General features: G+C 55.2%; 1 protein-coding gene across 1 annotated transcript in view; it reads right to left on the bottom strand.

Annotated features, from left to right (window-relative positions):
• Window positions 1-11434, bottom strand: part of FAM107A (family with sequence similarity 107 member A) — a 32534-nt gene extending 21100 nt beyond the window's left edge. Inside the window, exon 1 of the mRNA XM_075158743.1 lies at window positions 11095-11434. Within this exon, the coding sequence (XP_075014844.1) occupies window positions 11095-11118 (24 nt within the window). The 5' untranslated portion in view covers window positions 11119-11434. The remainder of the gene's footprint in view (window positions 1-11094) is intronic.
• Between the last annotated feature and the right edge of the window lie 952 nt (window positions 11435-12386).

Here is a 12386-nt window from a genome sequence, read left to right as displayed (position 1 = left end):
GGCCCTGCCTGCCTGTATCTTTATTAAATCTCCACTCGCAGCACGGGGCTGGCAGTGCAGCATCGCTGCCAGTCGTGCCCGGGCTCCCAATCTGCAGACAGAATTCTGGCCCCGCTGAAGTCACCCGGGGCTGGGACTTGAAGGCAGACAGCGTTTCACCTCCCGCTGCAGGGAGGTCTTGGAGGCTGGTTGAACATTTCCTCTGCTGGGTTAATGGTAGACGTTGGCTGAGGTGCTGCCTGCGATGGTGGGGACCAGCCGGGCAGCCCAGCCCTCCCTCCCTCTCCGTGTGCCCCGGCCCCCAGCACAAATTTCATGCAATCGCGCTACCACCTAAGAAGTCGTGCTGGTTGCACCGTGGCGGTGACCTTGGCAGTGGCAAAGCCAAGGGCAGGGGACGTGTAGGCTGGTCAGAGCTCTGCCTGGTCCCCGATACCCCGTCACCTCCGTGGCACGGGGTGGCTGGAAACACTTCTGCTAATCTCCACTCGAGCCATTAGTGTGTTTGCAGAGCAGGACGGCTTCTTGCACCTCCGCGGCTCACAGGAGGGAGTTAATGATTGCCCAGGTGATAGAGACTTTTGCTTGCTCCTCATGGGACAAAGCCGGGGACGGGACTCTGTCCCTAACCCAGCTGGGCACGGGGATGGGTACTCCAGGAGTCAGAGGGCTTTGTTTGTCACAGTGAAGGCTCAGACGGGGAGGGTGTGTTGCAGTAAATGGGTGGAAAATGCCTGCTATTTCCCAAAACCTCCTATTTCCATGTGAAAATCACTTCTGCTTGCATCTTGCCAGGAGTAAGAAATAGTAATAAAATCTGGCATCGGCCAGTAACACTATGCCCCTCTGCAGGTGAGCGGGACAGATGCCAGTGGGGCAGGTGGATGAAGGAGGACCTGCCCCAAGCCCAGCAAGTGCTTCCATCGGTGGTGGCAGCAGCAACCAGCCCACAGCGGCTCTGGCCAGGGAATTTCTCCAGCAAGAGAAGGAGGATCCTGGAAACACTGCTGGTGGGAGCAGGTACCACTTCCAACCTGCAGGCCAGCTCCTGCCTGGGATCCCCAGTCTGCTCCGACCGTGTCAGGGAGGACACCTACCACTTGAGCTGGAATTAGCCTGGCTATTAAATGAGGTTAAATGCAACAAAGCAACATAAAGTATAAATAGTAAGTAGTCTCACGTTGTACTTTTACTGTTCTATATTACTCCCAAATATCCTGGGCATCATTATATCCCAGCAGGACCGTTCCTGGCCCCGACTCCGATGCACGGTGAAGAGCTCCTGCAGCAGGAGCTGCAGTTTGGAGGCAGTTTGGCAGGTGTAGGCTGCTTTGAACCACCAGCTCTAAGCAAGCATCCTCCTCCATGGCTCCCTGCTCGGGGAGTGCAATGCTCCTACCGCAGCTTGTATAAACCATTAATCAGAGTTACTTGTCCTACATGTCGGTACTCTAATATTTACTTGCAGCAAAATTGATAGCCAGTAATTTTGGATCATGTTTGTACTTTGATGAAAGCAGTTAGGGAAATGAGCCGTCAGTGTGGTCAGACATGAGCCACGGAAAGGGCGAGGAGGATGGCTTCAGGCAGGTTCAGATCAATACAGGTGCCATTAAGGTGCAGTATCGTAGCATCTATGTTGCACTACAGCCGAAGCCTGAGCTAATAAATTAGGCAAGAAATTGCCGCAATCAGATCACGGTGATGAAGAAGTATTAAAGTAGCCAAAATGCCACCCAGGCTGAGAACTGATGTGAATCTCCCACAGACCTGGTTTTGGGAGGGAGGCACCATTACCAGGGTTGGAAGTTGCCCAACCTATTTGGGAGAAGATGAGCTCAGAGAAAGGTACTTTGTCCATAAGTTGCTATAGCAGCTGCTGACATCAGTGTTCAGTGAATGAGCACATCCATTGAATAAAGTAGTCTTATTGCTTAACCCAGAGACTTTGAAAGAGTTGTCATGACCTGGAACAAGGCATTGATGTTTGGCAGATCGAAACCAGCATTTCTATGTGTGATGAAGCCACAAAACATGCAATTTAGAGGTTAGCCAAATTGTACTCTACCACTGCCTTCAATTAGCCCCAAATACCCTCTTGCTGCTCCCGGTGCTCTGTATGAAAATGTCTCTTACACGCTCCTGAATGCTGAGATACCGTCTAAGCGGTTGCCTAAATCTCCTGTGTTATTGCTGAATTCTGGTCTATCTGTGCTCATTTGCAGCAGCTGGGACTGATTCAGAGACCTCAGTGAAATCATCCACTGGAAGAAACTTTTGAGGATTAGTAAGACTTTTTCCCATCTGTGATGTCAATGCACAAAAATGTCAGGTCTATTGTTTTGCTGCGAAATCTTGCCATGTGAGGTGCTGAGGCTTATTTGCTTCAGCAGGCTGGTGCACATGTCTGCTGAGATGACACCATTTTCTCGTTAAGGAGAAACACAGAGAAAATCAGCAGCATGCCCCAACGCCTAATATCGCTGCTAATTCCCCGCTGGCCTTGGCCGGAGGAAGTGCTGCAGTTTGGATGAATTTCCATAATTTCTTGAGGGCTAGGAAAGGCAGTATAGCAACACCCTCCCTCCGGAGCTGGCAGACTGGGCTCTGCCTTCCCGTGGTGGTCACGACATAGCTGCTATCGGGGCTGTTGCCAGAAACTGCGGGTTCCTCTTTCTTGCAGGGGCAGAGCGATGCTGGGTTCAGGAGGGTTACTCCACTGCTGGGAGCTTGACTGTGCACATTCCTCTGCTCCCAGCTCATTATGGGACACTGTTATTTTGGCAGGTTTTGCAATCGGGACTGGCAGGCACCCAGGAGTCGGTGTCCAGGCACATCCCGGCGCTCCTGAGCCAGCAGCTATGAAATCTGCTGCCGCGGCGCTGCCCTCATCATGGGAAGGGGTCTCGGCAGGGTCTCCGAATCGCCGCGGCATCCAGTGCTTGCTCCAGCCCAGCACCCACCCAGCCCCATCGCTCCCTGCCCCGGGCTGCCCACCGCTCTGCCGCCCTTGTCCAGCCCTCCATACACACCTGCCCGGGGCTGAGCAGGTTTTTCAAGCGAAGCTGTGAGCTTGTATTACTCCTGGTCCCTGGCCGCAACCATAGCTGATTTCACTATCGTGTTGCAAGGGACTCTAAGAAATATCAAGTTATTGGTGTCACATTTCATTACCGGTCTTTTGACCTCTACAAGTCTGCAGCATTTCTTGGGCTAATGTGGAGCTGAGGGCGGATGCTTGTGGCCACTCTCACGAGGGCAACCAGCAGCCTCCGGGATCTTTTGACAACAGCAATTTGTAAGTTTAGGCTTGCAGAAGGAGGCTGGGCTCTTGGTCTGGGTACGGGGCCAGGCTCGCGTTACTGCAGCTCCCGTGCCGCTCTCGGGGAGCACCAGCCAGGTGGCCACTTTGCTGCCTAGTCAAGTGGAAAATTGCAAAAGCTTCAAATAGCGCTTGGTGTTATTTTATTCATAAAGAAAACACAATTTGACACAGATGAGTGCTGCACTGACCTCTGCCTGTCTTTGTCACCAATGCCACTCCCTTCCCAAATCCTCGTGGCGGGGCTGGCCCCAGAAGGCAAGCACAGCCCTCCTGCGGCCATGAAAGCTGGCAAATCGAGTCCGATTTCACAGACTGCCCAGAAAAAAGTGCAAAAAAAGCTAAAGCAGGGAAGCAGCAGCGTGGGAAGGGGAGCTCGCTGGAGCCGCCAGCCCCGGGGCAGGGACCCCACCGAACTCCCCGCTGAAGCTGAGCAAATGCTGCTCCCCGGCTGCATGGGGCCCTGCGGCTGGGGAGATGGAGTGCGACGCACCAGACCTCAGCCAAAAATTTCCTGCAGATTAATGAGAGCAATCAGTGACAGGGCTCAGCCCCGCAGCAGCCGGTGCGCAAGGCTCATTTGTCAGCATTCAAGCCAACTGTGAAGCCTGACATCCCGTTGTGAAGGGCACGGGGAGGCTCTTGGCAGCTCCCCAGCACAAACCGGAGCAACGCATCCATCCATCAGCGTGGTGCCGATGGACCTGCTGTCCTCTCTCGGTCTTAAGGAAATCCTCGCCTGCAGTTCAGTGCTTTTTAATCTGGTCCCTTGCAACGTGCAGAGCACATAACACCGCTGCATGCCAGGACAAAGCCAAATTCTCACCCTGCTATCTGTTGGTAATATCTGCATCGCCCACCTCAATGTTGTTAGCAGCAGTTAAGCTGTTGCTATGGATAAACCATTTTTTACCTGTCTCAGGAGCTTATTTTTGCCCTGTGCTGGAGGTGTGGTACCCCTGAGGATGTGAAAGACTGCTCCACTATTTCTGGGGATGCTGCTGACTGCACGGGAAGAGCATCAGTCACTGGCACAAAAGGGCTCCGGCAGTTTTGGAGTAAATTGCTGTCATGCTGCAGAGAGACCATTAAGACACTCGAGAGTGCCTTGAAGAATGGCATTTTGCAAAAACGGAGGCTTATGCCACATGAATAATAGGGACAATATTTCTTTCTGATGCTGTGCCATGCTGTCCTAGAGCCACCAGGCTGCAGTGGCACCATTACTCCATTTCACAACTAGGGACTCTATGTTAGGGGCCAAGGATAGTGCTGCCATCAGAAATCTTCTCTTCTGACACCACCTTGTTGTGCTCTTTACCTTGCCAGGGTCACTAGAATTGGTCCGTAGCTTGGAAAAATGGGGTTTGTGAAAAAGAAGGGCAGAAATGCCCCGGCAGCCCCAGGCACTGCTGGTAGCAGCTGGCAAGGCAGAGGTGGTGGTCTGTTCCCTGCGGGCAGCGTGTGCCAGTGGTAGCTGGCCGGGTCTCGTGAGGGGGGGATCCCAAAGGGAAAGGGCCAAAAGAGAGGAGGTTTGGCTGTTATCTGGGAGGAGATGCCACCCACCAGGCTGCCCGCCACCACGGGCTGCAAATGGAGGAGGCAGCGGAAGAAGAGGTGAAGCATCCCTGTTATCGCAGGGTTCATGAGGAGGCAGCAGGCGCCACTTGAACAAGGCCCCCAGGAGCAGAGCGAAGCAGCGAAGCCTTTAATTGCTTTAATCCATTTTTATTTGAGGACCGCTGAGCCATCCCAGATCTGGCAGCTGCTGCATTTCCCATGCAGCGATCTTCCTGATCTTCCCACGAGCGCATCCCTTCAGTCTGAGCGCTCTTCCGTGGCTCCCTTGCAGCCCTGGATGCTGCAGGCAGCATTGGCCGGTGCCGGCCAGCCTCTGCCCTTGCTCCGGAGGGCTGGCAGCGTGCTCCTCTGCGTCCTGCCCAGCACCTTCAACCACGAATCAAACCCGTGTATCACAGCTTCTCATGCACGGACTGGTGAGACGTGCTCAGCTGCCTTACTGGCGTGGGGTCTGGGTGTCCTGTGTTTGTGTGTGCACCCCTTTGCTTCAGCGCAAAGTCAGCTGTCTGGGGAGCCGGCACGGACGTCAGGGGAGCTGGTTTTGCACTGTGATGGAGGTGCAGCACGCAGGCTGCTGACCCAGCGCAGCTGCAGAAGCAGCAGCGCAGGTTGGGAAAGGCAGAGCCTTAAACTGGGGCAGCTGTGTGCAAGTTCCCTGCCTGCACCGAGCCCATATAAGTCCTCTCGGGACCAAAATGCTGGCCTCTCTGGAGGCAGGGGGTGGGTTGTGTTGGGTGTTGGAGCTGGTTTACCTGTGCTGTCTGGGTACTCGGGACGAAGAGGTAAGAAATGAAGCCGTGATCTCTTTCCAGGAGCTAGAGCAACCCACTGTAATAAGCTTGGCTTCTGAGGGCTGGGATGCTACAGCATTTTATTTTACTTTCTTTTAAATCTGCAAAAGCCTGGAGCAGTGTCTCTGCTTAATCACAGTCCCCAGATATTGCCGCCTGTGGGACTTTAAAGGGCTGAAGAAGAAGAAGGAAAGAAAAGGCAGGATAAAGTCACCTTAGAGGGCTCCTGTGGAGGTTTTGGACCAGGTCTCCCACTCCAGGCTGTGCTGTGTCAAACTGAGGAGAGGACTTACAGGTGTTCGCTGTCTCATGAACCTGAGCTGTTATTTTCTGGGGGTGTGTTAATTTTGCCCAGAAATGGGCTTTTTGTCAATGATCTCCCCACTCTCATGAGGCACTTAAGGACTTTCCTGGTGTGCAAAGTCACCAGCTCTTGTCCCTGTCCCTCTGAACCAAGGCTTGTTGCAGGCAGAGCAATGCTCCAGGACACTGAAACGTTGCGGTTCCCAATTGCTATCTGATTTTTGCATTTGCTCCCGGGGCCAGTGCCACCAAACAACTGGTGGCATTTAGCGACTGTCAGTGGGACTCGTTCTGCTCGTGGGCCTTGGCACCCGCAGCCCCTCTTGCTGAAAGCGGAGCGGCAGCCCTGGCTGGTGAGGGGGGATGGCCGCTGCTCCGGTGGCAGAGCGGGCAGGGTCCCTCGGAGGGTTCTTGTGCTGCCTGGGCACAGGGGTGCCTTGAAAGAGCTGGCAGGGACACTGGCTACTGGCTTTCTGAAATAGCTGTCAGGGAAAGCCAGGAAAATCCTGCTGTGCCTGCTGGTCTGCAGAGCACCATAGGGCAGCGGTGTCCCAGCCTTGGAGGGCTGTGTCCCTATAATGTCCCCTCCCAGTGAGAGGGGCTGCCGGACCACGGAGCCTCTCCGGGGTGTCACAAGCTGCTGCGTTTCATGTCTCTGTCTTTCCGTGGTCGAGCTCTTCCATCCCTTCTGGGAGCAATTTGGGCCTTATTCCTCATCTCATTTTTGAAGCGGTTTCAATTCCAGCTGCTGCCCATGCTGGTAGCTGAAGGGAAGATGCTGGTGATGACAGGTCCTGGGGCTGCCTCCTTCGGCCTCGTGTGATCGCTGTCCCTGCACCAGGACAGCCACCGTGTTGGTCCCTTCGTGGCATTTTCTTCCCTGTGCTCTGCTGCACCGGTATGAAACAGCCCTTCTCTTTCTCATTATAAACCTCTCCTCTGCCAGCCACAGACACAGCTCCCCTTGTTCGCCTCACTCGCTCCTGTGCTTTCTAAAACAAGGGCCCAGGATTTTTGTAGTCGGGTTAGGAGTTTCTAAGCTCTTGAATGGCGAGAACCAGCGTTTTGGTCAACCTGGATCTTTCATTTAAAAATATAGACTTTTGAAAAATTCCCTTTAAATGTTGCCTTGGCATTTTGGAGCTCTGCTCCATGTTGGACCGTGGTTTTTGCAGCCGGTGCTAGTCAAGAAAAGTGACGGTGCTGAGCGCGGCGGATGCTGCTGTAGCTGGCGTTACCCTGCATGCGTGGACCTGGTGCTGGGGTGATGCCGAGCAGGATACGTGCATGCGGAGCTGAACAGTCGGGGTTAGTCCCACGGGAGGGATGTCTGCTTTTGGGTGTTCACCAGTGGGGCGGGGAAGGGACTCCCTTGCTCACCATTAAGTGATGCTAGGAAAACACGACTGCTGCTTCCTGCCTCCTTCAGAATGGGTGGAAAACCCTGAAAATCACAACTTTTATCTCTTATTCTCTCCCTGCCCTGTGACAGCAGCAGACAGATGCCTTTTTAAGACTGAGACCGTTCTCCTGACAGACAAGATGACTGACTTCTACACAGGCACTTAGTGGGAACATGACCCTGCTATCACCCAAGCAGAGCTGCGGGAAGGGCAGTGGCACTTATTTACCTGTTTGAGAGCCTCCTCCTGCTAGCGAGGGGCAGAGCAAGAGAATTGTTCCCCCTCCCACCCTTTTGCAGAGGAAATTTTTTAGGACTTGCTTTTTATTCTAGAGCTGAAGTGTTGATTTTTGTAACCTTCACCTCCCTTATTGTGTGGATAACGTGTGTGATCTCTGGTGAGGAAACTCCACGAAGTGCAGTGAAGCATGTTGGTGGAGCAGCTTGGCAGAAGCCATAGTTGGTCTGAAATAGGGCTCTGCTCTGGGCCAGCCGTGGGGGCGGCTGGGGGACTTGGTGCGTGTCCCAGGCCACCTCCCTTGTGTCCTGAAGAGAAGGTTGGATCAAAGACCAGAGAGCGTGTCCCATGTGTCTACGCCTGTGCCCCAGCCAGCACAGAGCTCACTTCTCCGGCCGGGCCATGGGGATACCCTCACCAGTGGGGTGAGTTGTGTTCGTGGGAAAAATCCCTTGGGTGGATTAAACGCCTTGCGGTGAGCTGCGTCAGGGGTGGGCAACATCCGCAGGGGTTGGGGAAAAAGCTCTGGGTGATGCAGGGGGAGGGTGGTGGCTGGTGACGAAGGTGCAAGGGCAGTGCTGGGGAGATGTGGCTACGTTTTAGGGTTTGATGGGATTTTCGTGCAGGGTGGATGACAACATGGGCGGCTGGGAGGGAGCAGCACTGCTGCGTGGTCTTCCCAGTTCAGTCACTGGACCTGCAGCCCCAGAAATGCTGGTCCTGTCCCTCTGCAGCACTCAGAGGAGTTTTAAAGTATGCTCCCAGTTTTCAGCACGGGCAGCCAGGTACTGCGGTTTGCCTGAACAAGCGGAGCCTCTCTCCCTGGCGCTGGCACGCTGCCTCTTGTTGTTTTAAACCAGCCGCAGAGCAAAGCTCCCCGCTCAGCAGCAAGGCTAATCTCAGCTCATCTGACATTAGTGTAAACTGACACTCTTGGGAATTTGGGGACAGAAAACTTTCCCTGGGGAAACAGCCGCTATGCAAACCCTGCCTTGAGAAACCAGGGAGAAAAGCAGCGGAGAGGTGCAGGTGCCTGGAAACAACCCCCTCCGCTGCCTGGGGGTCTGGGAGCATCTGCCCGGGCACCCTGGGGAGCGGCTGCCGGGGAGGCTGCGCTTGCAGGATTACTTGAAGGCGGTTGGCTGTGGTTAGAGGGATGTTGGCCGCATTCCTGCGCCCAGTGGGGCCGGTGCTCTGCAAAGCAGAGGAATCGGCAGGGAATCGGCCCTGGCTCTGCAGCACCCCTGAACCGGCCCCTGTCGTAGTCACGGCCTCGCAGCGAAGGGGACCGTGTCCCCGGCAGGGGACTGTGTCCTGCTGGAGCCCTGCTGTCGGCTTGTACCCACGAACACTGGTGATACCAGAACAGGTTTTTTGGGAGCAGCTGCAGCCTTTGAAAGTAGAAATGTCCTTGGAGCCACGCTGGCAGCCTTTCCGGTCCCTTTTGTTGTGGAGCTGGGGATTGCCTTGCACTCCACAATCCCCTACTGTTAATCCCCTTGGAGTGCTGCTCTGGTCTAAGCTTAAAAGGGGTGCAGCTGAGACTGCTAATGCAGGCAGTGCTGGCGAGGGGTGCCGAGCCTTCGTCCCGCTCTGTGCTCCCGTGCGGGTCCCCTCTGGGCTGTAGCTGGTGGATGGGGTCGTGCCCGGCAGAGCCCCTGACCTGCCCCGTGCCCTGAACCAGGCTGGTTCTACAAGGGCTGGGGGAAGGAGACCTTCCTGCCCATCACCTGGACCCAACCTGGTCCTTGGGGAGGGCTGGAGCCCGCTGTTCATGCCCACCCTGGAAGTGCAGCAGAAGGAGCTGTCTGTTTTCCATCCCCCATCAGCTTCAGCCTAAGGGTAAAGCACCCACCCAGGAGCCGCCACAGACGTCCCTGCTCGGTGCTAGCCGTGCGGTGGCACAGGCTTTTGTCAACCCGGGCAATGTTTGGGAAGCTGAAATAGGAGTCAAATCTCTGACCTTTTGGTGCCCATGAAAGTAAAACTATCTTAGAGCTTTTTGGGGCTTCCAGCAAGCCGAGGGTGAGCTGGCACGATGTGAGAGCCTGAGCTCCCCGGAGCGTTTCAAAGCCAGGCCATTCAGTGCCGGGCTGCGGTGGGATCGTGGTGTTTCGGAAGGAGGGAGCAATGGGGAAAGCGTCCAAAAGCTGTCTGGTCTGGGGGTCGGGAGGCCGGCATAGATCGCTTTGAATGCAGCAGGACTGAACTGGGTGGCGATGAGCCAAGCCTGACCTAACCAGCTTATTTCCCTGATTTCAGTAATGCCTGTACAAATGTGCCAAGGCCCAAAGGTCACAGCCACGTGAGCAAAGGTCTGGGGATTAGCTGTGGGCAAGCGTGGCTCCTCCCGGGTGTGCCGTTGTAGCCCTGAGCCCTGGGAACCACTGCGGCTCCCCTGTGTGCAGCAGCCAGCGCGGCATCGGCATCTCGGATGGGTGCTGGCTGGGAGCAGCACCTCCTGTACCTGGCACTTCTCTGAGGTCCAGGAAAATAGATAAATGTTTGCTTGTCCCAGCATTGATTTTCCTTCTGGGTGTTGGTAACGCTGGCCAGCGGGTTGCTTTCATATGTTTCCCCTGCAACAGTGTCTAGCTCTGGTTTTGGAAGAAAGCCCAGCAGGTTTGCAGGTTTCTGCAAGCCACCTGGTTTGGATGTGCCTGCACCTCTGAAGGCCACAGACCGTGCTCAGCTGAGCATGCAGGGTCCCTCCTGGGGCAAAGGGTCACTGCTGTCCCCATTGAAATAGAAGTTACTGACCTAGCGTGGTGCACAAGTGCATTTCTCTCAGTGAGAGACAAGCTCCAGAAGTCTAACACCGGATCAGGGCAGCACAACTGAATAGCGATGATGCGTCTCTAGGCACCGATGTCATCAGACATGAAAGAAAAATGACATCTAACGGCATCCCCAGCACGACCATCTCTAGCCGCCTCCGCTTGGCTCTGACTCGGTAAAGCCCCGTTTTCTTTCGGAGCTGTTTGGGTGCTCTCCCCGGGGGATTTGGAGGAGAGGGAGATGGGCGTGGGTGCCGTGGGACCTGGCCTGGCTCCTCCCCATCCCGGGAGGGAGCTGGCAGCAATCCACAGGCCAAGAAATACTTGGGGCTCGCTCTGCACCGCATCTGTGGGAGACAGCCCGCAGGCTGCCGGGCGCGCTCGGAGCAAGCCTGATGTTTCTCCCCAGAAAGCCAAACTTTGCCTGTCCTAATGCAATGCTCTGATCCCCTCCTTGCTGTCCTGAAAGCCCCGGCAGGCGCCCATGCTGAGCCCATCAGGTGGAATTACTTAATCCAGCCCTGACAAGTGACACCCGGGAGCGGTCCCTTCCCTCTAATCCCTCACTGCCATCAGCCGCTTTAGCACGCGCGGGGCAAAACAAGCAACACGTGAGCAGATGGTGCCTTCTCCATCATCCCGCCACGGCTTCAGCAGCCCCGATAAAACCGTTCCGTTACCTTTTTCCCGTGAGCCGCCCCCATGGTCCGACGTATTGGCTGTGTCCTGCTCACCCGGGGTGTGGGACCGGCCGGTTCCCGGTGGTCACGGCCCCCTTACACCCGGGGGGATGCGCGGCCGTGCAGCTCACGGCCCCTCGGCGGCCACTGCGGGGAGCCAGGGGTGAAATCCAGCCCGTCTGCAGCGGGGCCAGGCAGGAAAGCTTGCTTTTCCCCCCTTCTCCCAGCACGTGGAGAACTCATTTTCTTCATGCACCTAACGGCTGGCTCGCGCCCAGGCTCTGCCCGGGCACAAAGGCAGCTTTCATGCTGCGGATGCCCGGTTTCTAAGCTGGGATCCGTATTTTGAGAGGCTGTGGAAGATTACAGTAATTGCACTTGACAGGGCAAGATGTCACAGGATGCGGATTCGCCCGCCTGCGGGGCCCCGGCACCCGTCGGTCCTCGCCTGTGGCATCCTTCCGAGCTGCTGCTTCGGTGCTTTGCCGAAATAAATCCATACCCCTAAAATAAGGCAGGATTATCCCTCTGCTACCCGCCTGCATCCTGGCTCTTGGCTCCTGTTGCAGCGCTGCATTTTGCAAACTTTGCTCCTGCGAACGCCCCAGGCTGCCTGTTTGCCGCTGGAGCCCACCGAGGCCCCCGGGTGAGCCCAGGTTACCCAGAGCTGCGTCCTGGGAGGCTGGGCAGGTCAGGGCCTGTGTCTGCTGAAGTCTCTGGGGGATGTGGCATGGTGAAAACCAGCCAGGTAGGTGCCTGTGTCTGCAGTAATACAGCTTTCAAAGTGCCAAGGCACTAAATAACCTCATTTGGGGATTGCTGTCCCTGCTCTCACCACCCTTTTCAGATCTTTTTAAAAAAGGAGCAAGTTAAATTTGACTCCTGAAACCATATTTATAGCCCTGCCTCCCAGATTCTGTACTTTTGAAAAGCTCAGATTTATTTATTGGGACATGGTGACTTTGGCAGGAATGGCTCTTCAAAACACTGGCTGATGATTAAGGTCCCTGCACAGGAGTTGCATTTTCAGCTCTCCCTATTTATTGAAAACAGTTGTGTACCTTAGCAACTGCTCAGCGATAGATTCAGAGCTAGTTTTAACTGTCTGTAGTGTGCTGAAAAATAAATTTCCTTTATTTTGGCTTTAAACCAGATTTCTCATGTGCGTTGCACAGGGCTAGGAAGAGTTTCCTGCAGCTGAAAGGGGCTGGTTGTTTTCTGGGCTGTAGCTGATGCTGTGCGCTGGTTTATCCCATGCAGCCGCCTTTACAGCTCTCGGGTTGTTTTCAGTT

Source organism: Calonectris borealis, chromosome 10, assembly GCF_964195595.1.
Source record: "Calonectris borealis chromosome 10, bCalBor7.hap1.2, whole genome shotgun sequence".
Taxonomy (NCBI): domain Eukaryota; kingdom Metazoa; phylum Chordata; class Aves; order Procellariiformes; family Procellariidae; genus Calonectris; species Calonectris borealis.
Note: the sequence above shows the minus strand (reverse complement) of the source record. Positions and strands in the feature narration are given on the sequence as shown.